This window comes from Mytilus californianus, unplaced genomic scaffold (genome assembly GCF_021869535.1).
Source record: "Mytilus californianus isolate M0D057914Y unplaced genomic scaffold, xbMytCali1.0.p SCAF_1, whole genome shotgun sequence".
NCBI classification, from domain to species: domain Eukaryota; kingdom Metazoa; phylum Mollusca; class Bivalvia; order Mytilida; family Mytilidae; genus Mytilus; species Mytilus californianus.
In genome coordinates, this window is record NW_026262581.1 from 126073968 (window position 1) to 126098882 (window position 24915).

General features: G+C 32.3%; 1 protein-coding gene and 1 long non-coding RNA gene across 2 annotated transcripts; both read right to left on the reverse strand.

Annotated features, from left to right (window-relative positions):
• Positions 1-290: 290 nt before the first annotated feature.
• LOC127714464 (uncharacterized) lies at positions 291-2832 on the reverse strand. Its single transcript, XR_007987743.1, has 3 exons — positions 2700-2832; positions 2328-2463; positions 291-1351 (listed from the first exon to the last, which is right to left on the reverse strand). It is a non-coding gene; the product is annotated as an uncharacterized LOC127714464 (long non-coding RNA).
• A 4699-nt stretch (positions 2833-7531) lies between these two features.
• LOC127738965 (cholinesterase 1-like) lies at positions 7532-22770 on the reverse strand. The gene is made up of 7 exons (XM_052250467.1): positions 22632-22770; positions 14781-14966; positions 12892-13097; positions 11886-12012; positions 11045-11134; positions 8210-8268; positions 7532-7537 (listed from the first exon to the last, which is right to left on the reverse strand). The coding sequence occupies exons 1-7, from the start codon at positions 22714-22716 to the stop codon at positions 7532-7534; spliced, it is 759 nt and encodes a 252-aa protein (XP_052106427.1). The 5' UTR covers positions 22717-22770.
• Positions 22771-24915: the final 2145 nt, after the last annotated feature.

A 24915-nucleotide genomic window follows, 5' to 3' on the forward strand; every position in this document is an offset into this window, starting at 1 on the left:
CCAAAAGCTACGTTTCCACAGTTAAGTTGTTTTGATCATGGAACTCCTAACCCCCCACCTTTATGATTTTCTGTATTGTCAAATTTTTTGTTATATCAATTTGTTCTCTTCTATTTAACATGTTATATCTCGTACCCTGGTTAGTCAATTGCCTATGCAAGATGTTCATACAGTGCTCGTGTAAAGATCTTTTTCGGAAGTGTACTCTTTCCGTTTGAAATAAACGCAATAGAGTAAAATAACATGCCTGCTAATTACTTTTTTTGGCTACTTAATACTCAACGACACAGTAGAAAATTATATTTGAATATTTATTTGTCCAACAACATCAAGAAGGAAACATATTATAAACATGCACATGTTTTACGTTATTGCATGGTAGTATTTTATTCATTAATTAAGCACAGCTAAATTTAATATCAGATTGATCAAACGAAATAATAAAACAGTTACAACTTGCTTAATTTCAGCATAAAGCTTCTTCGTTTGTTCTTAGCTGCATTGCTACATGTCTGAATACAGACATTGGTACAAAGTAAAATAACAAATAAACCGAACTCCAAGGAAAATTCAAATCGCAAAGTCCCTTATCAAATGGCAAAATCAAAACCTCAAACACATCAAACGAATTGAAAACAACTGTCATATTCCTGAATTGGTACAGGCATTTCTTTATGTAGAAAATGGTGGATTAAACCTGGTTTTATAGCTAGCTAACCCTCTCACTTGTATACTGACAACAATGTGTGAGCAAAACAAGCAGACACAATAGGTAAAATTGTCAAAAATAGGGGTACAACAGTCAACACTGTGTTATAATCTTAATCACTATACAAACAAACAAATATGTTAACAAAGAAAAACAAAATGGCATATAGACAAAGCACATAAGCAAAAACGAAAGACAAGAATACAAAAAATGACCACAGCACAACAACACAATGGCGGGATGCATAAGTACCGAGCCACGCCAAAAGGATATTACCAAAAATGGACTAAACAGTGCAGGTTAATACTTTACAAAGACAAATAAAAGAACACTATAACAGGTAATAAAGACGATAAGCAACGTCAGTACCTACAACGGATAATGAGTAATTAAATTAGTAGAGTTGAAGTTTATCCTTCTATTCTTTTTCTTGCCATCCCTTTTTCCTATATTACATTGTCAATTTGCCTTCAACATGTAAAGTTGAACGGAAATAAATATTTGTACCAAAAATCTGTTCTTGGTTGTTTATAATTGACTTCTTGTGTAACAACTGTTTGACCATTGACATAATCCAGTTTATTGTACGATTTCGTGTCAGGATTGTAGATTTCTAACTCCATATTATCCGATTTCCAGTGTCTAAAATAATTAAAAGGATTTCAATTTTCGATATATTTATGAACATACATGATAAGATAACAATACATTTTCAGTGACAGGATAAGCCATAATTTGGCAATTGAAATTGCAAAAACTATTAAATGTCTTCAGCATTTCATGTTTTTTGTTGATTTTAATGATAAGTGAATTGTGAATTAGGGAGATATGAAATTTGAGGTGTCACTATTTTGTCATAAACATAGTCTTTGGTAAAATTTGATATTACCAACGGCCTTTCTCTAACAGATATTATTACTCTAATCAGCATCTCTTTTATATGTAGTACAATAAAGAAAAATTGTGTAACTAAAAAGCAGTTGCTTATATATATATATATATTAATAACAAGCTACATGGTTTGAGTTTTGTTCATTGTTGAATGTACGAAGACCTATAGTTGCTTACTTCCATTGCACTTGGTCTTTGGTGGATAGTTGTCTCATTGGCAATCATTCCGCATCTCCTTTTTTTTTTTATTATTCTGAAGGTTATTTCAGATAATGGTGCAGTATCATGCATTTTTCGCACAAAGGTTTTTGTGACGACACAAGACAACGATTATAAAATGCAGCTAATAAACTCAAAACGTACTGTGAGGTTTTATAAATTAATAAAAACCGACATCAATATCATGATGGTCCTTTGAAATAATCTTGTACATTAAGGAGGACGAAACACACAAAGAAAACGAACAAATACAAAAAAAACTATTTTTTATTTGGCGGTTAAGTACTTTCGCGAAACAAAATCATCTCACTAATTCACGAGCAGAGATGAAAAACAAGGTTAACAACTAGAAAGATGCACATACTATTAAATGATGACAATAAACGATAATATCAAACGGTATGGGTGTAAAAATATTACCTCTATCACATTATTTTCTTATACTCGAGTATGTATTATACTTCGCTGTAAAGTTTTGATATGTTGAACTAATTTTACGTTTACCTACCCTCTTTTAACAAATTCACCAATAATGTTCATGGTCGTTTTGGAAACGTTGGCATCACGTGACGTATAGGAAAACATTGGATGGCCAACTGTTGGAATTCCAAAAACATAAAATAAGTCCCACCCATGCTGGACTCCTGTGGAAACATAAAATGAATATACTTTGTAACATAGTTAGCTATTATAGTTGTTCGACTGGTGTCACCATTAAACGAAATAAAGTGTTATTCACTATTATGAAACGAAAACGGTTAAATTAAAATAATTACATCGAGATAATTGTTGTCTCTAGATAATCTAATGCTTTCGTCTGTGTAATGAAGATATACTACATTTGAATGTTGTTTGAAAAGCCGAAAAAGACCTTCATTACCTATCCAGTCAGGTCCAGTTATATTCTGTGAAATATATTCAAAACTCAGAGTATAAACTGTATTCATCCATTGAGAAATTATGTCTGCAAGCTTGACCATTGGCACAAACATATCGATGTCTGCCAACATTTGTATAGCCTGAAATTATAAGAGCATTAAAAATTCTTATGTAAACTGGATAAAATATTATTAATCTGATGCGCCATTTGCATATCTCTTTGTATTTTTTCTTTGTGTTCCAAACAAAACATTGGAAATCATATCATTATCAAACGTTTAAGAGGAATAGTTTATTTTGATGTGGTAGCTGATTTTTAAGCTTATGATAAACCTTGATCTCTTCCACCGGATAAATAAATTCAACACGTATTATTATGTTATTTTATTTTTTTTCAATAATTTAAAATCAACTGACTTTTTCGAGGATACCTCGACACTGTAGTTGATTTGGGGTCATACCACACCTGATTTCTAAGTAACAGCTCACATTTGGTTACTCCACATCTCAGATATACGATATTAGGGGAAATTTGTGTTTAACCTGTGTGTTTATAGTTCGATATTTTGAAATATTGTCGGACAATTCGGCCAATTGAGTCTCAAGAGTAAAACAATTAAGGTCGGCAATGCAGTTTTAGCGCACTTAAAACCCGTCAGATATTCCTTCTGTATAAATAAATCCCCTATAGGTTAAACGGAAACAGTCCGTCTTTAGTTGTTGTCAGGACTTCTGTATGAGCATGGTAGTCTACTATACATATATTTCCATTAAAGGTGCCAGTTATACTGCCCAAACTGTGTATTCATATATTCCGTTGGCAAAAATTGTTCAAGTACCTAATGTTCATACAGATGGAATCGCCTACTCCAACATATGTATATTCCATGGATCTAACATGACCGTGTACTTATACTTTTCAGTAAATTTAACTCAAAGGAAAATTAGTACTTAAAACAAATCAGTAATAAACAGTATTTAACAGTACAAATGGAAAATTGGGGTTTAATTGCACAATAAACGAAAACCTATACAAACACAATAAAAATATATTTGTTTTGCCATGACGAAGAAAACCCCGTATAGTAACTATTAGAAACTGAATACAAAGAGGGCAAACATTCTCGCACAATAACAAGAACTATCAAAAAATAACTAACGTTAACACATGCAAAATAACCTGACTACAAAATGTGACAGTATGAAAAATTATTCCACTGTATGTAAAATTTGATAGCTAAATCAATGTTTGATTGGTTGAGACCATTCCACGTGACACTGAACATATTCCCCTCTGGCCCCGTATTCACAAAATCAAGGTAAGCTTTACGATATCGTAGGTTGTAATTTGTATTCACGAAAGAAACTTACGATGCGATGTGTTGTAAATATTGTAATACACTTACGACTGCTCGAAGCCTGTCGTAACTCGCAATTGTGATCGTAAAAATGGAGGCACCGCTAATAGAAGAGAAAACGAACGATTCATTAGACGAACAAGAGTATATTTGCATAGCTCTTATCCCTATGAAAGGTCGATGATTTCCTATTTATAGATGCAGACTTCCAAGGCATAAAATTGTAATTATGAGTATGTCTCTATTGTGGAAGTACACCTTAAACAGAGAACAACTTGACATAAGCAAATATCGGTATGAAACATTCTTAAACATCCAAGTAGATTTAATGGGGAGCTGAGTATTCCCAACTGAGAGATATCCCGAAACGATATATTTTTCCGTCTTGAATAATTCTCGTACATAAACAAATTGAGATGAGTTCCGGATACAGAAAGGTATCCGAATAAACAATGGCAAGCTCCATGTTTTGAAACCACAGAAATAATTCGGACTAAAAACAATATAAAGGGTGTACAATGGCATTATATGTTAGAGACTCTGAGAGTTACAAATGGGCACTAAGTAAGTGTGACTATAAAAACGGGGGAATAATTATCCGACTACTTTGTTTTGTCGTATAAATGAGCCCATACAGTTGCAAAACTGGAAGATTGATTCTTATTGATAACAGATAAGTAAAATAATGGAAAAATAATAAGTTATCATGAAATAATTATTAGTGCAACAAATATAAATATAAAGAGTACTGGCAACAGGATAAAATCAGAATGTTTATTTTTTTTTTATCTAATTCAAATACTATAACCATAGAATCATAAGATGGGTATAACTGTATTCTTATTTGTTCCTCATATGGTAAATACATTCAGAGTTAAATATTTCATTGGTAAGGCAAGATAATAATAAACTAGAGGCTCTCAAGAGCCTGTGTTGCTCACCTGTATCTACTGTGGTTTTGGAAATCATGAAAAATAAGGTTAAAATCAAAATAAATAGTATTAGATACCCTAATAATGATTGAGGTCAAGTTTGGTTTAATTTGGCCCAGTAGTTAAATCTAAAGCAGGTCATCCCATTGTAGTCTTACAATAGTTACTGGAGACCCATTATCATTATTTAAATTAGTTTTCACGTTGTGACCATTTGAAATTGTTTTTTTGCAATTTTCCCATAGACTTCTATAGTAAACCCCTATGTTCTATTTTTAGCCATGGCGACCATGTTGGTTGGATGACAGGGTCATTGGATACATTCTTTAATCAAGTCATTAGATACACTATTGAAAATTGTGGCTAAGTTTAATTCTATTTGGCCCAGTAGATTAAGTGGAGAAGATTTTTGTAAAAGATTACAAAAATTTACGAAAAATTGTTAAAAATGGACTATAAAGGGCAATTACTCCTTAAGGGGTTAATTGACAATTTTGGTCATTATTGACTTATTTGTAGATCGTACTTTGCTGAACATTATTGCTGTTTACAGTTTATCTCTATCTATGATAATATTTAAGATAATAGCCAATAAAATGCTTTGCCGAGCGCAGCCTGATACGACCGCAGGTGGAACCCTGAACAGTTGGGGCAAGTTTGGACACAATATCCAAGCTTGATACTGTCTGAATTTGGATTGTGATCAAATTTTTGACATAATATAGGTTTTTGACACAAAATGAATGTGGTCAAATATCTTTAAAATTTGAAATGGGACATTTAATTTACCTAGTATGGTCTGATATCCAAAATCTAACAACATGGTTAGATTCAGCGTACAAAAAACACCAATAACTTAATTTTAGTTGAAATCAAACAAAGTTTAATTTTGGACACTTCAAACCTTAATATGGACTAATTTGAAAACAGGGCCCAAAATAACAAATATAAATGAACAATAAGATTCAGCATATCTTAGAGCCGCAATAATTAATAAATACAAGGTTAGAACCCCCAAAAATTAAAGACTTTTAAATTAATCCCATTGAAATTGGTTAAAAGATTTGTATTCATTTTCAATTGAAGATTTCTTGCTATTGCTCAGCACTGTGCTTTTGTGCAATATTATACTGTGCAATTGGAGAATTTCTTGCTATTGCGCAATACTGTGCAATTGAAGATTTCTTTCTATTGCGCACTACTGTGTTATTGCGCAATGCTGTGCTAATGCGCAGTACTGTGCAATCGAAGATTTCTTGCTATTGCGGAATACTGTGCTGTTCCGCAATACTGTGCTATTGTGCAATACTGTGTTATTGCGCAATACTGTGCTATTGTGCAATACTGTGCTATTGAAGATATCTTGCTATTGCGCAATACTGTGCAATTGAAGATTACTTGCTATTGCGCAATACTGTGCTGTTGCACAATACTTAGTTAATCTTTTATATATAATAATTTACACACCCTGTTTGGTGTGTATCTCCTGCCATATCAGAATTTGTTGCTTTTATAAATCAGAAATAATCAATGTAAAATTGGAAAATATTTAGGGAGAAAAAACAAAACAAATATGAAAAAAAATCCCCTAAAAAATATTTTTTGAAAAAATTTGAAATTTTGAAAAATCTTGAAGAAAAAAAGTATGATTCCCCCCAAACTTTTTGACCCCCCTCCCTTAGATTTATTATCCCCAAACTCAATCCCAGCCATCCCTTTGTGGTATGGAACCTTGTAGTACAATTTCAGAGAGATCCATACACTTAAACACAAGTTATTGTCTGGAAACTAGATAAATGTTTGTATTTTACCCCTTTTTTGCCCCTAATTCCTGCACGTATAGGGCAATTACCCCCAAAATCAATCCCAACCTTCCTTTTGTAGTATTGAACCTTCTGGTGAAATTTAATAATGATCCATTCAGTTAAACTCAAGTTATTGTTCGGAAACCAAATGTGTCTTCGGACGACAACGACGCCAACACCGCCGCCGCCGCCGTCGCCGCCGACGACGACGACATGATAACATTACACGAACGCAAAAAACATTTTGCAGTCGTATAAAAACTGCAAAATTTCCTTAAAATTACCAATTCAGGGGCAGCAACCCAACAACAGGTTGTCTGATTCGTCTGAAAATCCAGGGCAGATAGTCCGAGTGCATTTAATATGATATATATTGGAAGCGTTTGCATTTACATTCAAATTGGAATTCATATCGGGCACTTGCTGAACAAAATCCTCCTCTGTTACGTAAAATGATTGTTCTGTAGATTTACGACATTAGCAACTGCGAGAAACTTGCAACAGTACTACGACAATGTTGGAGAATACAAATTACGACATGTCTTATGCATGTCGTATATTTACGATAAATAATTACGATACGACATGTTGTATCGTATCTTTAGTATCATATTCCACTCTGAACGTCGGGACTTGCTCGTTCGACGTTACGCGCGTTTACTGTAAGTAACGTTTTGAACGTTTTTAAATTGCGATAGTAAAGTCACTATAGTGTTCAAAATTATTTCAGACGTAAAATCAAAACTTAAATAATAGATAATTATCTTTTGATCAGTACTGTTTATCCATGTTTTAAATTATGTCGTGTTAGTTATGAAACAAGTGGTTAAGAAAATGTATGTAAATTAATGTTTTATGTTCAGGTACTTAGTAGTAAACAAATTATAGGCAGTGGAATAAAACATTCATTTCCCTTGGCTTAGGGAGATATGAAGATTTCTTCACCCTCAAAAAGTCATATTTCCCTCGGGCTGGGCCCTCGAGAAATATGAATTTTATTGGGTGAACAAACCTTCATATCTCCCTCAGGCACGGGAAATAAATGTATAATATACAACATAAACAAATCACATATAAAGTCAGCAGAACATATCACATCTAAGGTCAGTATATTTTTTAACAATTTTTTCATAGAAGTTTCGAAACTTTGGAAATAAAACTTGTATACTAATTCGTCCAAAAGATAACATTGAAAATAAAACAAACAAGGAATATTCATGATAAAATATTAATATCGAAAGAAACAACACAAAAACACAATGAAAAATATTATACGCCGGTAGCGTACATTTTAAAGACATCTCCGTTGATATTTCTAGATAAAATATTCATATAGTTTTCAATATGACAAGTATTGATTTTAAAATACATGATAAATATATAAAATAAAATTATTATATGTTTGTGGTCACTCACTTGAGGGTAACTTGAAATGTTTAATTTCTTCCACTTCTCCAGTTCTTGTTTAATGCTGTCTAAAAAATGAAGTGTTAACCATAACTGGTGATGATATACTTTGTATGATTTCTATTTTTGACCTTTACATACCATTCAACTTTTAGTTTGTATTGAGAACTAACAAAACATTGAACAAGCCAATTAAACTATCAAGTACTGTTTTCTGTAATCAAAAAGAAGTCAATTCATTTTTAAAACCTGAACAGTCTTCTTTCCCTATCCTTTATATTACTAATGTTATGAGGTATCAATGGTTTATATTACTATTGTTATGAGGTAGCAATGGTTTATATTACTATTGTTATGAGGTAAACATGGTTTTTATTAGTATTGTTATGAGAGGTATCAATGGTTTATATTACTATTGTTATGAGGTATCAATGGTTTTTATTAGTATTGTTATGAGAGGTATAAATGGTTTATATTACTATTGTTATGAGGTATCAATGGTTTATATTACTATTGTTTTGAGGTATAAATGGTTTTTATTAGTTTTGTTATGAGAGGTATTAATGGTTTATATTACTATTGTTATGAGGTAAACATGGTTTTTATTAGTATTGTTATGAGAGGTATCAATGGTTTATATTACTATTGTTATGAGGTATCAATGGTTTTTATTAGTATTGTTATGAGAGGTATAAATGGTTTATATTACTACTGTTATGAGGTATCAATGGTTTATATTACTATTGTTTTGAGGTATAAATGGTTTTTATTAGTTTTGTTATGAGAGGTATTAATGGTTTATATTACTATTGTTATGAGAGGTATCAATGGTTTATATTACTATTGTTATGAGGTATCAATGGTTTATAATACTATTATTATGAGGTATCAATGGTTTATATTACTATTGTTATGAGGTATGAATGGTTTAAAAAAGCCTCTTAGAATGCAAAACATTATACAGTAAATAGTTAACAAATAAATCAGAAGGACCAAAAGACAAAGCGCTCACGATTTGACAAACTTATCGAGCATCTTTACACCTCAATATCGACCTCTGCTATGTGCATTTATTATGAATCTGACTTTGTCTAACCTAATTAATTCACAAATACAAATATACTACAAGGGGGGTGTTAAATGGCCTTTATTACCCATGAGGGTCTCGTACGGTCGGTGTACAAATATAGTATAACATTTGTAATTCTAAAGATAGCAGCAGTTTTAGGGGATTTTTTTCTTTAGGAAAGCGCATGGCTCAATCTGATAGAGATATAGTTTAGATTCTTTCTCAGTTTGATTTCGCATTTGGAACCTTATACTAAAGAAGTAATGTCTTCCAATTTATTCACAAATGGTTTTGGAATGTATTTTTTGAAAGCAAAATTCTCCCAAAAGAAGAATATTCTGGAATTATATTATATATACGTCAAACAAATAGATATCTAAAATAACTTTACATTTGTTCATGTTTGGAAGGTTAACGCTTTAAATCTCTGCATATAACGCAATAACGGATTTCGTGGCTTAGAAGCACTTTTACAAAAATTAAGAACTCTCACATACTTGAATATGTTGAGAGCTATATGCCAAAAGGGACATATAATGAAAAGCCGAAAACATCTTTAGTTACATTTTCCTGAGGAAATTGAAACCTTATTTCCTTATAAATTTCTGAATTTATCAACTGAAGAAAAAAGTTGTTATAAATCATACCAGTACCGAAGCACTGACTACTGATCTGATTATACCATCAGTTACTAACAGTCCACCAGCAGCGGTATCGACCAAGTACTAGTAAATGAGAATAATACTGTAAAAAGTTCGTGCTTCCGAATAAAACATATCAGTGTATTTTATGAAGTACTTTTTGGAAAGAGGAATTATGGTATTTTAAGTTCTAAAAATACTTTGACTGGTATTTTTCACAAATATCTTTTATTGTTTTACACTAGTCATTTTGGGACCCTTTATAGCTTGCTGTTGGGTGTGAGCCAAGGCTCCGTGTTGAAGGCCGTACTTTGACCTATAATTGTTTACTCTTTACACATTGTGACTTGGATGGATAGTTGTCTCATTGGCACTCATACCACATCTTCTTATCTATATAAACGTTTAAATTGTCAATATAACGGAAGCTTACAAAATATATACCCCGGCGGTTTTGAAATATTAAACAGTTACCGTCCTTTGATTTTCGTTGTCGTACAAATAGAGTCCCTATTGTGGACAGTGTATAACTTGCATATTTTTTTCATATACCTTTCAAATTTATTTCTTTATATTTATGCAAAAAATAGTAAATAGGGGGATGCAATTACATGTAAAAAGAATTTGGGGCATAAATTTTTAGGTAAAGTAGTGATTTGGTCCAGTTTGAAATGGTCAAAAGTTAGTATGTCTGAAGCTATCAAACTAAATTACAGACCCCTTTAACACAAAATTGTCCATATTTTGAGTTAGAGCCGATAAAGTTTTCTATAATTTTGATATAATTTGTCCCGAAAGTAGTGCACTACACTGTAAAAATATTTTTGGATAGAGCAGGTGCAATTTTTTTTAATTTGCGTTTTTTGTCTTAAAGAAATGCACTAGGAAATAACTGTGTTCTCGGGCCATATTGACGGTTTATATATGCTTGATTAAATGCATATTATTGTTCGTGACATTTCCGTTTAGTATTTCTGTATATGCATATAAATATATTATTTTCATATACGTAAACAATAATATGCAATAAGATAAATTATTCCGGTGTCTATCAAGTATTTATTGTGCGACATTTGTAAATTTGCTTAAAAACTTGTTTGCCTTATATTAGTGTAGTGTGTCCTGAATTAATACCTTGAAATCCAGGTCTGTCTGGAAACAAAGTTAGTGCAACGTATTGAATAATATATTTTATATCCAACCATTTCTTTGTTTCATCATACGCTACAATTATAATTTTTATATACCATTTATGGATATAAAGAGAAGCATAAATTATCAATATCAAAACACGCCTTTTTGTATTTAGTTTTCAGCAAAATATAGCTATTTATTTAATTAACTGGTTAAAACTGTATTGACACAGTTGATGATTCTGTTATTTTATATATCTCCTAAAAACAATATGATAAGTGTTTTGCAATTTTTTTCGTGTTTCTTGTCTAATGTAGGCACAATGTCGTCCTTCGTGTCTTTTCGCACATGACTTATACCCTTCTTAACCATGAGTGTATCTATTTGGGTGTTATATGTGAAGCAGGACCTATTTACACTACCAGAACAGCTGTGTTTGTCATAATTTTATAGTTTAATGTTATCTTTTTCTCTCTATTTTTATTTCTTGATTAAGTTCCTTTAAATGCTTCGAATGGGTATTTCGTAATGTTCTTTGATTCATTATTTAAAAAATAAATATATATTATATATATATATCCATTAACTACAACAAACTTCTTCTCGTCTCTAATTAATAGATCTATTGAATGATTGTAGTATTAAGGTAATGCTGCACTTTTTTATGTAACCATTTTTCTATAGGTTTTCTAAGCATTAATACATCCCTTTATATTATCACTACTATGTCATTACAGTTGGCGTTTGCCTATATTATGTTTAAACCAAGACATTCTAAGAGTGTTACAAAGATATACGAAATTATGAAATTAAGCATCTTTGCATATTCTAGCATACATACTGGACATATCTAAAGGATACCCTTCGTCTCGCGCCATTATAAGCAAAACTGAACCAGCGTGAAATTTTCCACAGGTGAACTTTTTTTCTGGACTCCCTGTGATAAATTCGCCATCAACTACAACAGCCTACACAAAAATATATTAAAAATCGACTGTAGCATTTCCTAAAATATACACTATATTGTTTATCTACATAATTGTTTATGCAACAATTATTTTGTCAACATTTTGTATTATACTTTACTACGACACAATGTGTTTCCTTTTTTTTTATACAAGATAAAAGTTACTTGCTTCTGATAGTGTACAACAATGACGATTTTAAATAATTAGAGTTTATACATACGCGATGGGCATCATGCAAGGTGCCCTTTGTGAACATTGTCTCTTGTAAGATAAGCAATTGTTATGAGATTGTAATTATTATGATAATAATGTTATTGTGTAGTTTAGAAATCACTGGAACAATCGTAGTTACTGATGGAATGATTAGAACTTTCTATTTGACTTGCATAATAATTCTAGAATATAATCTACGATGCGTAATTTAAACTTCTACAATGTTCTAGAAGTTTCCTTTCTACAGTGTTCTAGAAGTTTCCGTGACAACTATATATACAGACACCGAAATTAGACTTATCAGAGACAGAAATATACATGTATTCTTAAAGGATCTCTGGAGTTGTTTATTGGTAAATTCTACAACATCATATATACTAGTTTGTGAACTTATTGAACATAATATTCCGTTTGGATTTCACAACAGTTAGGAGGAGAATTCCGGATAAAGAAAAGACTAGGATCGAACATTCAGATATTTTAACAGTAGAGTTGACATTTCAATTTGTATAATATTTCTTGTAAAATTGTATTATAAATCTTGTTGAATTTATAATTGATTTTTGTCTTTTTTTTTAATACAATTCAAAGCAGATTTCTGGCCGTAGCACACAGTATATAACATATGAAGTAACTGTAGAAAAATAGATTACCAGCAGTTATTACCTGTCTGCCCAATCTTGGTAGGTATTTGTCTATAGAATCCCCATTTAAAAGATCTTTAATATCCTCTTGTTGGTCTTCAGTTATCTGACTGGTACCTGGTTGACAATTGTTCGGGATAACTGACATTCTACTTGTTTTTATACAGCTAGATAACATCCAGTTCGCGATAGCTGAACCACTGTGAATAATTGCATTTCTGAATAAACCTGTGAATTGGATAAATATGTAAATTTCCTATGCAAGCTTCGTGTTGTAGCGAGCTCACTTTGATTTAGCATTTCAAATTGTGATACGTCTTTCATTTCTTTGCTGAAGTTAGTGGTCACGTTGATTGTAGTTTGACTGTGCATATTTTTATTGTGTGTTTTTGATTTAACTACATATGTCTCAGATAGGCAATGGAGAGGTCTGAGCACAAAGTCAACTCATTTCAATATATTTTGCGATATCAACTTGCACCTTATTCATCTCTCTACAGAATATTCACTTTCCGTTTTCTCCGGAAGTATAAATGTTACTATTTTTCGATACCGTATTATATACAGTTCTATATTGTGAGATCGCTCGTTACTTATTGTCTTAAGAAGATGCATGTAGCAATAGCGGAATCTTCGACTGTTTTTCTTTCCGACTGTCATTATGATATTATATCGTTATTTGTTTGTAGTATTAGGATCCTTAATATTAGTATTGAAGTGGTACCGGTACAAGTTTGTAATTATTCCCTAGTTTGTTAGGAAAGTTTCCAAATTATTGTATAAAGATGGACACAAATTTCCCTTCCGCGATCTGGATTAAATTCTTGTATTTGTGAAACCATTTGTATTTTTATAACCAAGTTGCCTCACCAGTTGCTAATGTCCAAAATAAAAGAAAGTAAGCAAAATTGATCTGCTGTCGTTCAAAATTAAAAAAAAGTTCCAGTTGATCATTTCTGTTAAGCTCTCTTGCTGCCTCTAGATCAGTCAAATTCGTAAATATAAATAAATTGGGAAAGTTAGCGACAAGTGTCAGAAGTAAATATGTTCAAGAAGGCAAGGAAATGAAATGTTAATCTTAATATATATGTATTGTAATCAAAGTATAGTTTACATTTATACCATATTCAGATAAAAAGCAAAATATTTGAAAAGCCGGCTACTGTCGATGATACTTTAGATCTCAATGAAGTTCAAAACACAATAAGTATCAAATATATATATATATTTCATCATTAATTGAAATCTTATAAAATGGAACCATAAATTAATTGAATGTACGTAAAAGACGACTAAAATATACTACTGCTGTGAACATTTCCGTTCTAATGATATACAAATATTATGGCGTCCCCCAAGATAGTTTCACCAACCATGCAAAAGTCCAGTACCTACTCTAACATATACAGGATACGTTTTTTATCGAGTTTTGATGGAGACTAGAACCTATCGTACGTTTTTTTATCGAGTTTTGATGGAGACTAGAACCTATCGTACGTTTTATTATCGAGTGAGATGGAGACTAGAACCTATCGTTAAAGTAACGATTGTTTATCGAGTGCGATGGGGACTAGAACCTATCGTTAAAGTAACGTTTTATTATCGAGTGCGATGGAGACTAGAACCTATCGTTAAAGTAACGTTTTTTTATCGAGTTTTGATGGAGACTAGAACCTATCGTTAAAATAACGTTTGTTTATCGAGTGCGATGGGGACTAGAACCTATCGTTAAAGTAACGTTTGTTTATCGAGTGCGATGGGGACTAGAACCTATCGTTAAAGTAACGTTTTATTATCGAGCAAGATGGAGACTAGAACCTATCGTTATAGTAACGTTTTATAACACACCTCAGAATCTTATTTATTCTTCATTTTTCATACAATTATATCTTTCTAGCTTTATTATAATACCTTTCGTTAAATCGGATAACATGTGAAGTCCTGCATTCCCAGCACCAGCACTGTGTCCATATATTGTAACTTTTGACGGATCTCCATTGAAAAACTTAATGTTTCTTTGAACCCATTGCATAGCCAACATTTGATCCATTAGAGCGTTGTTGCCTTTTATTCCATTTTCAGGGGCAGCGTAAAATCCTGTTCATATTGCAATTGGTACAAAATATCTTATGCAATCGAGTTAGCAAAAACAGATAGGGTAGATCTAACCACCATTGTTTAGTATATGTTTGTTTAAAATACATCTCCTGATAACGATATTCTGATTCGAAATGAACAGATTTTTTTAAACAAATTCATGTTGCGGGATTTCAGAAAAATAAATATCAATGTAAATTTTGTTTATTTCTAAAGTAATTCTACAGATGAATTGTCATATTTTGTGTTTAAATCTTCTCACCGTTTGATTTAATAGGGGATCCAATATCTAGTGTCTATAGTTCCACTGATGAGAAATTAATTTTAGAAACGTCCATAATATGCAACAAGTTTTAATCAATTTCGGTATCGGGTAATTTTTACATCGGATGACCGTGAGGGCATTCCGGTGTATTGTTGCCGCAGACATTTCTACCCACGTGACTTTTGTTTTTGACTGATAACCGAACGCAAAATAACATTCCTTATCGCTTGTTATATATCAATTTCATCAATAAATATTCATGAAAATAATTTTTAGGAACATAGATAAATGATATGAAAATGTTTTGTCGTGAGAAATATATATATCTATAACAAATCAAGAATACCGAAAATTGTGTTAACGCATGCGGAAAAATATCTAAAGAACGTTTTGCGGGAAAATATGAATGCCTACTCAAATCCAATCTATTAGAAAAATCAAATTATTACAGAAGAGTGTCCACCATGCACTTGCACTGCACTATTATTAGAATAGTAGAATAGAATGATATACAAATGGATGAAAATCATATATACATGTAACTGTTATATACAAATATTGATATAATATATAACATCAAACCAGAGTATACTGATTTGTATCACCACCATATAATAGTTATTACGGTGAGGTTGAATTCCCTGTCATTTATTAATGATCCACGCACGAACTTGTCTCAGAAAAACAAAAAATCTATGTACCTTAACCTCACTTTCAGGTATAGAGATGTGATTTTTTGTCTGAGACAAGTGCTTGTGACCATCCACAAGAACTTACGGTCGTCCGGTGTTCAGTACTTCCGTACTTTGATTATAAAATTTGTTTACGGTTTATCTGTTGTACTTAAACACTGTGTCTAATCTACCCCGGCAAAAAATGTTTGGACTCGATGGTATCTAATATCCGGCACGGTGACGGAACATCAATAGACAGAGAAAATGTAGTTTTCTGTTTATTTATTTGTTATTTTTATGATATCGAAGAATATATATACATATATAACTATTTTCTATTGTGAGATGTAATATTTTCTACAACCGTTCTAGATTAACAGCGAAATAAGTAAAAATGCAAGTCAAAATGACGAATTGCGTGAACCTTACCTCGAATTTGTTTAATTTCTCCTTAAATTGTTCACATGGTACAGAAAGAAAGGTACGGAAAGAAAGATATTGACATGGAGATTGCAAAACTAGTCACTTTGAGCACCTCAATACTTGTATTTCTGCGTATGGAACGAAAGAAATAGGTCATGTCAAAATGGAAGCACCCGGTTTTGTCAATGTTGTTTACTACACAATGACCCGGTTTTGTCTATGTATAGAACCCGGTTTTGTGTATTTTATGAAAAACAACGTTAACAATGGTACCCTGAAACAAAAAAATAAATTAACAAATGGCTGATCATGTGGGTTTTCAAACCAGATACCTCAATAAAGCTTGTGGCCAAATTTAATTAAATTGTTAAAGAGGAGAAGATTTTTGTTAGATAATTGGTAAAAACGCAAAGAAATGGTAAAAATCGTAATCAAAGGTCAATAATTCTTACAAGGATATCGACCAAGTTGACTTATTCGTATATATTGTCTTGCTGATCATTTTTGCTATATAACTTTTATATATTTCAAGATAGTAGACAGAAATGGAAAAAAGGAGAAATTTGTCATTCAAGGACATTAACTTCTATAAGAATTCGTGTGAGAGTTTTGATGTGAATGGACAAAAGGTAGAGCTCAACATTATGAACATATCAGCCCCTGTTAAATTTTCTCTTTCTATAGCTGTTTTCAAATAATAGACAAAACTTGCATCCCCCTATATTCTATTTAAAAAAAAAATTTAAACAAGATACCCCAATAATGATGAAAAACAGTTAAACATAAGTTCGTTAGACCTTTTAAAACCGACATAAGATTGTGGATAAGGTTTGTTAAATGTATTGTAGCCCAGTAATTTCAGAGGAGAAGATTATGTAAAAAAATAACGGAAGACGATGGACGACGGGGGCCAAGTGATGAAAAAAGCTCACTTTTCCCTTGGGTTCAGGTGAGCTAAAACCAACCAAGAATTCCAAACAAGATTTCACCGTTCTTGAATTAAAAAAAAAGTCTAACATTTCATAATTAAGACTTACACGAACGAAATAAACTAATCAGACATGGAAAAACAATTTCAATTGCGTCAAGTTTTTTTTTAACAAAAATAAATACTACGTATTATTTATACAGGAGTGACTGTACGCACTGACATGTCGCGACTGCTGGAATGATCGTTATCGAAATTATTTTGAAGGTCTGTAAGATAAATAATTTAATAAAAGTATCTCATAAAATTAACATTGTTCATGGAACCATAAAAAAGTCAAGGTCTGATGAAACCTGCCAGACGGACATGAACACATTACAATCATTAAAACCAACCAAAAAAAAAAACTTAACATTTACCAATTAATTAAGAAAATAAGTTCAAGGTTACTTAAATAGTCATGTGCGCCATACGAGCAAATATAGTTGACCTATTAAAGATACGGACTTGAACACGATCACAGATATCAACCATTATCATCTGTTCATTTTGTTAGGAAATCGCTGAACCATGAAAATGAGGTCAAGGGCAATGGACATATGACAGATAGAAACATCGTTACATAAAAGATATGTGTGCGAGGTATGTTGCAGTCAGGCCTTCTAACTTCTGACATATGAAGCTCCATACAAATAGTTCAAGCCGCCACGAATTTGCATCCCTTGGTCTCGCATTCCGACAAATCCAAAATATCAATGTGAATTTTTAGAATAAACATGACAATCCTACTCACATACATCCAATTTCGCGGGTGTCCCTGCTTTCTTATTTCTTATAAAATTTTAAGTTGGTATATTTAGTTTTATAACATCAGTGGCGAATCCAGGCGGCGTATAGGTCACACGACCCCACCCCACCTTTGATGGCCCCAAAAAATAAATCTTTTTTTTTTACGATTTTTTTAGCATAATTCGTCTAAAACATTGTTCGCTTCACTACGCTCTGCGGTATGTAAGCTGTTTGAATTACGCCCACTTTGAAAAAAAACCTGAATCCGTCCCTATATATTGTCAATAATATATTGACCAACGTCAATGTACGATAATCATAACACAATGGAGAGATAACAGAACCGTTTATTTATACAACTATTAATAAACTAATCATTATTGCATTTTCTCGATGGCCTGAGAGACTATTATAATACTAATTTATACTTAGTATTATAGTTACAATTTGGGATAGATAGATTTGATTTTTAATGCATGATTATTGTAATCCTTTTCTCACCATAAACATTCATTTTCTATGGCGATTCTGCAAGCATATATACATTTGTTTGATTATCATGCTTAAAATGAACATTTAGCCTTAAGAAGATTTATTTTAAACGATAATAGGAAATATTGCACCCCTAGGTAGATTGGATAACTTATAAAGATAACCATCCTGTTGTGCAAGAAAATCACATATCAAATGTGCGTCCTTCAATTTTTAAGACCATAAACTCTAGTTTTAAGTTTAAACACTAAAATTTACATATATAATTCATATAAAAAAAACGTATAGAAAGCTTAAAACTCAATTTGCGGTTTAACCTTCATTTCTATCTATTTCGCAGTTAGAGTATTTTTTTTTTTTTTTTGAATGCAAAGCAAAATTATAATTATTTTTGTTCCAATAAAGTAGGAATTCAAGTGTTTACAGATTCAAATAAATAACAGGTTGTCCTCTGTAAGAAATCGTCTTCCAACCAGCCACCAAACTCCTTTTAATTGCTGAAGTTCAATTATGTTATGCGATTATGCATTTTTTTTTCTTTGACAAAACCGGGTTCTGCCTTGTGAAATCTTGGACAAAACCGGGTTGTACACATTGACAAAACCGGGTGCTTTTATTTTGACATGACCCATTTCTTTCGTTCCATACGCAGAAATACAAGTATTGAGGTGCTCAAAGTGACTAGTTTTGCAATCTCCATGTCCATATCTTTCTTTCAGTACCTTTCTTTCCGTACCATGTGAACAATTTAAGGAGAAATTAAACAAATTCGAGGCAAGGGTTACTCAATTCGTCATTTTGACGTGCATTTTTACTTATTTCTCTGTTAATCTAGAACGGTTGTATAAAATATTACATCTCACAATAGAAAACAGTTATATATGTATATATATTCTTCGATATCATAACAATAACAAATAAATAAACAGAAAACTACCTTTTCTCTGTCTATTGATGTTCCGTCACCGTGCCGGATATTAGATACCATCGAGTCCAAACATTTTTTGCCGGGGTAGTTTAGACACAGTGTTAAAGTTCATAGGGATTAGCTCAATTTCAATAGTCAAGAACAAATGTAGGTTATACTATAATTCGATTAAGTCAAATAAAATTCAATAAACAATTGACCCATGTTAAAAACAAATTAAATATCGCATTACATGCACGGCGTCCGTATAAATTGACCTTTCGTATCCAACTGACCATATGGATAGAAACGATATCTGAATTGCGCAATCTTACCTTATTCTAAACTAATTTCTTAATTATTGATTAAAAAACGAACAATACCTCAACAGGTAAAATAAATTCGAAAAAAATCGAAACATCGAAACTCATTTTCTTTTGATAAAATCGGAATTGAAAACTGAATTTACCAGCAAAATGTCGCTTTCATATTTTTATTGACATTAAACATATTAATGATGTTCTCTCACAAAATAATTGAAATTTCGTGACTATGTTAAACGCATCTATCCCATCGAACTTGAGATAAAGAATACAACAGATACAGTTAAGTCTGCCTCATATCTTGACTTACATCTAAAAATCAACAATAAGAGTCGGTTGAAAACAAAACTTTACGACAAAAGAGATGATTTCAGCTTCCCAATTGTGAACTTTCCATTTCTATGTAGCAACATCATACGGAGTAACCTATATCTCCAAGATGATACGATATTCCAGGGCTTGTATTTCCTATCATGATTTCCTTGATAGAGGGTTGCTGCTCACAAGGAAGCTATTAAACCAAGAGTTCCAAATGGTGAAGTTGAAATCACCCCTTCGTAAATTTTACGGACGCCATCACGAGTTGGTTGACCGTTATGGAATATCCGCTTCACAGATGATAGCGGATATGTTCCAAATGTCGTAACTACAATCCCGTCCCCTTTTCCCCAAATGTGCCTTACCGAATTAGACTTATTACCGGGTTTGTACTAACATGAGCATCACGACGGGTGCCACGTGTTGAGCAAGATCTGCTTACCATTCCGGAGCACCTGAGATCACCGCTAGTTTTTGGTGGGGTTTGTGTTGCACAGTCTTTAGTTTTCTATGTTGTGTTTTGTGTACTATTGTTTTTCTGTTGGTCTTTTTCTTTTTCTTTTTTAGCTATGGCGTTATCAGTTTATTTTCAACTTATGAGTTTGAATGTCCCTTTGGTATCTTTCGCCTCTCTTTTAGGACGATAACTATAACATTCTATAATAAAAGTTTCTTCTTGTTGACATATCTATATCTTAAAATAACAATATGACAGAACCTTAAAATATTGATTATATTTCTGATTTCACACTGATTCTATAAACAAATACACCGAAGCTGATATCAGCAAAATGCTGAACTTTTTGATCGACAACATATTTGTTGAGTTTAAAAGATTAATGAGCAGACAGTTGGTATTTCAATGGCTACAAATTGTGTACCACTACTGGCCGACTTGTTTTTGTACTCATATGAATCAGAATTCGCACAGAATTTTCTCAAAGACAAAAAAAAAAGCATATTACACATTTTATCACATATGGATGATTTAAAACTAGAATCCATGACAATTGTGATGACTTTCCAATTGTCATATTTATGCGACTGTCATACAAGTTAGCGGTTTAGCTAGCTGTAAAACCAGGTTTAATTCACCATGTTCTACATAAGGAAATGCATGTACCAAGTCAGGAATATGACAGTTGTTTTCCATTTGTTTGATGTGTTTGAGCTTTTGCCATTTTATAAAGGACTTTCCCTTTTGAATTTCCCTTGGAGTTCGGTTTTTTTGTGATTTTACTTTTTCTTCCCATTTCTCAACAGTAACATACCTTCTGCTCCATCGTATGGCGTTTACATATCTCAATTAATGCGTTACGTTCTTCCATGATCACACTATACGGAATTCATTGAAAGGGATGTGTTCCTTATACATAAACTGTTACAACAGAGTTAGTAAAAAATCGGCACTACATTAGTTTTACGGTCACCATTACTAATTTGTTGACCGATAAGATGTGTCGGTTTCTCACTAGCGACATATGTCGCTTTCGGGGTATTAGATCTTTAAATACCAGTAGAGTCATCTGATCTATTATTTTACCGATTGTGTCTTTTCCCGATTCTGACATATTGACCGAGTGTGAATTCACATAAAGGGCGATTTATGCATAGAAGGAGAAGCTTACCGTCAGGCCTGTCGACACACCCGGTCTCACTCCTTTTGGAGTTCATGCTATTCCCTTGGTGTATGTTTGTAATTTGATCTGTCTCTTCCAAATTTTTCGATTTACGAGATCTGAACATTGGTAAAAAGTAAAATCACAAAAATACTGAACTCCGAGGAAAATTCAAGAGGAAAGTCCCTAATCAAATGGCAAAATCAAAAGCTCAAACACATCAAACGAATGGATAACAACTGTCATATTCCTGACTTGGTACAGGCATTTTCTTATCGAAAAAATGGTGGATTGAACCTGGTTTTATAGCTAGCTAAACCTCTCACTTGTATGACAGTCGCATCAAATTCCATTATATTGACAACGATGCGTGAACAAAACTGTCACCTTAATTTACGTTCGAAGTTAAGACTTTATTGCAATATTCTTCATAGAAATCCTAAATCGGAAGACCTTAGACTTAATGGGTCAAGTTACAATGAACTTAAGATAAATAAACCGATGTAAAAAAATGACAATATGGACCTAAGTGTTCGTTGTATTATATTTACTACTAATATCTCTATTATATGCAATTTGAATAATTTTATAAATGAAATTTGTTAAATAATGGTGAGTAATATTAACTAAAATTGCATCATCTATTATAGTTGTAACGTAGTAATTTGATATAGAAAACTATTTCATAACCATATTTTTCGATAGTCCAGACAAATGTCAATAAACAAATTATACTATAATGTAAACACTTTAAATGACCAATTTTACAATGTCAGAGTATCACATTTAGACCGATGTGTGACAATGTTTTTCATACTTCGATGCTAAAAACGTTTTGGTTTTCTTCTTAAACACCAAAACATAAACTGTCTGAATTTGAACTATAACAGTAAATCAGGGAGGTTAAACGTTGCAGAAAGAACTTACCAAGAACGCCAAGTCTGTAGTTCAAAGTTATGACAATTATTTCTTCATGTGCTGCTAATATATCACCGTCAAGCATGGCGCCCATACCTACTACGTTGGAACCGCCATGAATAAATAAAAGGACTGGCAGTAACGCTGTATCTACCTGTGGAACAATCGTGTAAAAATAAACAATATGTTCCGAAAACACTTAATGCAGATTTACAACTGATTTTTACAGATTAATCTTGTGCTGTTTTGTTACACTGTTGTCCCGTCAAAGGTTAGGAGAGGGCTGAGCAAGCATGTTAACCCCGCCACATTCATAATGTCCAAAGTAAGAGAAGCCTGTAATCAGTGGTTTTCTTTTGTTGCTGTCTGTCCTATTTGTTTTTCGTTTATTGTTTAAGCATATAACCGGACGTAGGTTTTCTTGTTTGAATTGTTTTACATTTTGTCATGCCGGGTCCTATATAGTTACTACACTGTATGTGGTTTGCTCATTGTTGAAGGCCATATTTAATACATGTTCAGGACGAGCCGTACGTTCACATTTAGTTGCTTACATCAACGTCCTTTTGGTGTCTGGTGGATTGTTGTTTAATTGGCAATTAAACCACCTCTTGTTATTTCTATATTGTATTTCCAAATAAATTTAGAATTTGAAACTGTATTTAGATTTGAATTTATAAAAACATACGAGAGAATACTTCTCATCTTATTTTATATAAATTAGTCTATTCATACCCCCGCTCCGAAAGGAGGGGAGTATACAGGTATACGGCAGTCCATTCTTTCCATCCGTGTTTTCATCAGTCCGTCGGTCCCATATAATTGTGATCGCATTTGTTTCAGGATATACACATCAGAGCTTCTTGAAATTTGATATGAAGCTTCATGCATGTGACCATACTACACTGTATAAAGCTTCATCGCTCATAAGCTTCATATTTAAAAATAACGTATATATTGGTACACTTAATGGCCATGTTTGGCATTTTTCTGGCATTTTTCACAGGACCTACAAATCAAAGCTTTAGGAAGTTTGGAATTAAGCCTCAGGTGAGCATGCTATACTATGTGATGCGTTTTCATATTCAATACTCATCAACTCCCTGTTTACCGAATACATAACGGGGGGGGGGGGGGGGTATCATAAGTGAGATATAGCTACAGTTCAGCTTCTTTTAAGAAAGATGACCTAGGTACATAGCCATAAAGAGTGTTATCTCCATTAACTTCCATTAGAATTCCTGTTTGATTTATATAGGTCATTAGAAATAAATCTTGAAAATGTTTTACAAAAATGAACAAATTACATACTCTTGGCACATAGATATTCAGATATAGACAGTCTTCGGCAGTTTTAACAAACTCTGGTTTATGAAACTGTATATAGTCCATAGAATACTGCGGACATGCTGGTGATAATTCATTGGTCTCTAAAATGATAGGCTTCCAGGATTTAGGCTCCTGTGGTCTCTATAATTATAAAATATTCATCTTACCTAACTCACAGAATTATAAAATATTCATCTAACCTAACTCACAGTCGTAAAACTGCGTCGACAAAAGTCTCAAACCAGCATGCATCAAAATCATGTTGAAAAAAGCCTATCAAGACCATGACCAAATGAGAAAAAAAACACAATATTTTAAAATAAAGAAAATATAAAATTTGTTTTTTTAGGAAGAGAGAAAATCTTTTTATTGACGTTAAGTGTCAAAGTGTTTAATGAAAAACATATTTTATATCAAATTGTTATCCCTTCCATGCAATATTATAGATAGTCTATTTCTCTTGCATTAACCCATCTTTGCGTCTTCTTTAAGATGTTTCTTAGAAATCAACAGAACGTTTTATCATGACTTTTTATCAGAAGTTATGGGAGAGACGGAGTTCTTTCTTATGAATGACTTCACCCCCAGGAATAGGTTTAAGTTAATGTTTTCTGCTTACTAAATATTTTAATAATAATCTGAACATTTCACACACAAACATATTTAAGAATTTATATCGATATGGGCATTATGCGTTCGTCTCCATTATTTCAATGATAAAAGTCAAATAACTACAAAACAACAAATTGAACATTGATAAAAAAAATATGATACAGTCATAGCTGTATTAGTTGAAATAAAGTCGTTAGCAAGATTTGGCGCAACTTGTTGGACATTCGGTTGCTCACCAATTTTGTTATTGATTTAGTTATCCAACTGTTTTGCTTCGAGCGCCACTGATGAGTATAATATAGAGTAACGTAAGTCTAGAAAAAAAAACTAAAGTCTAGTTTATCGATAGGTT

Bases quoted from the DNA above. Each gene is read 5' to 3' on its own strand.
- LOC127738965 (XM_052250467.1), bottom strand. From the start codon at position 22,716: ATGGGCGCCATGCTTGACGGTGATATATTAGCAGCACATGAAGAAATA. The intron at 14,967-22,631 runs GTAAGTTCTTTC...CAATATGAACAG, and splicing joins CTACAGACTTGGCGTTCTTG to GATTTTACGCTGCCCCTGAA. The intron at 12,013-12,891 runs GTAATAACTGCT...ATTTTTGTGTAG, and splicing joins TACCAAGATTGGGCAGACAG to GCTGTTGTAGTTGATGGCGA.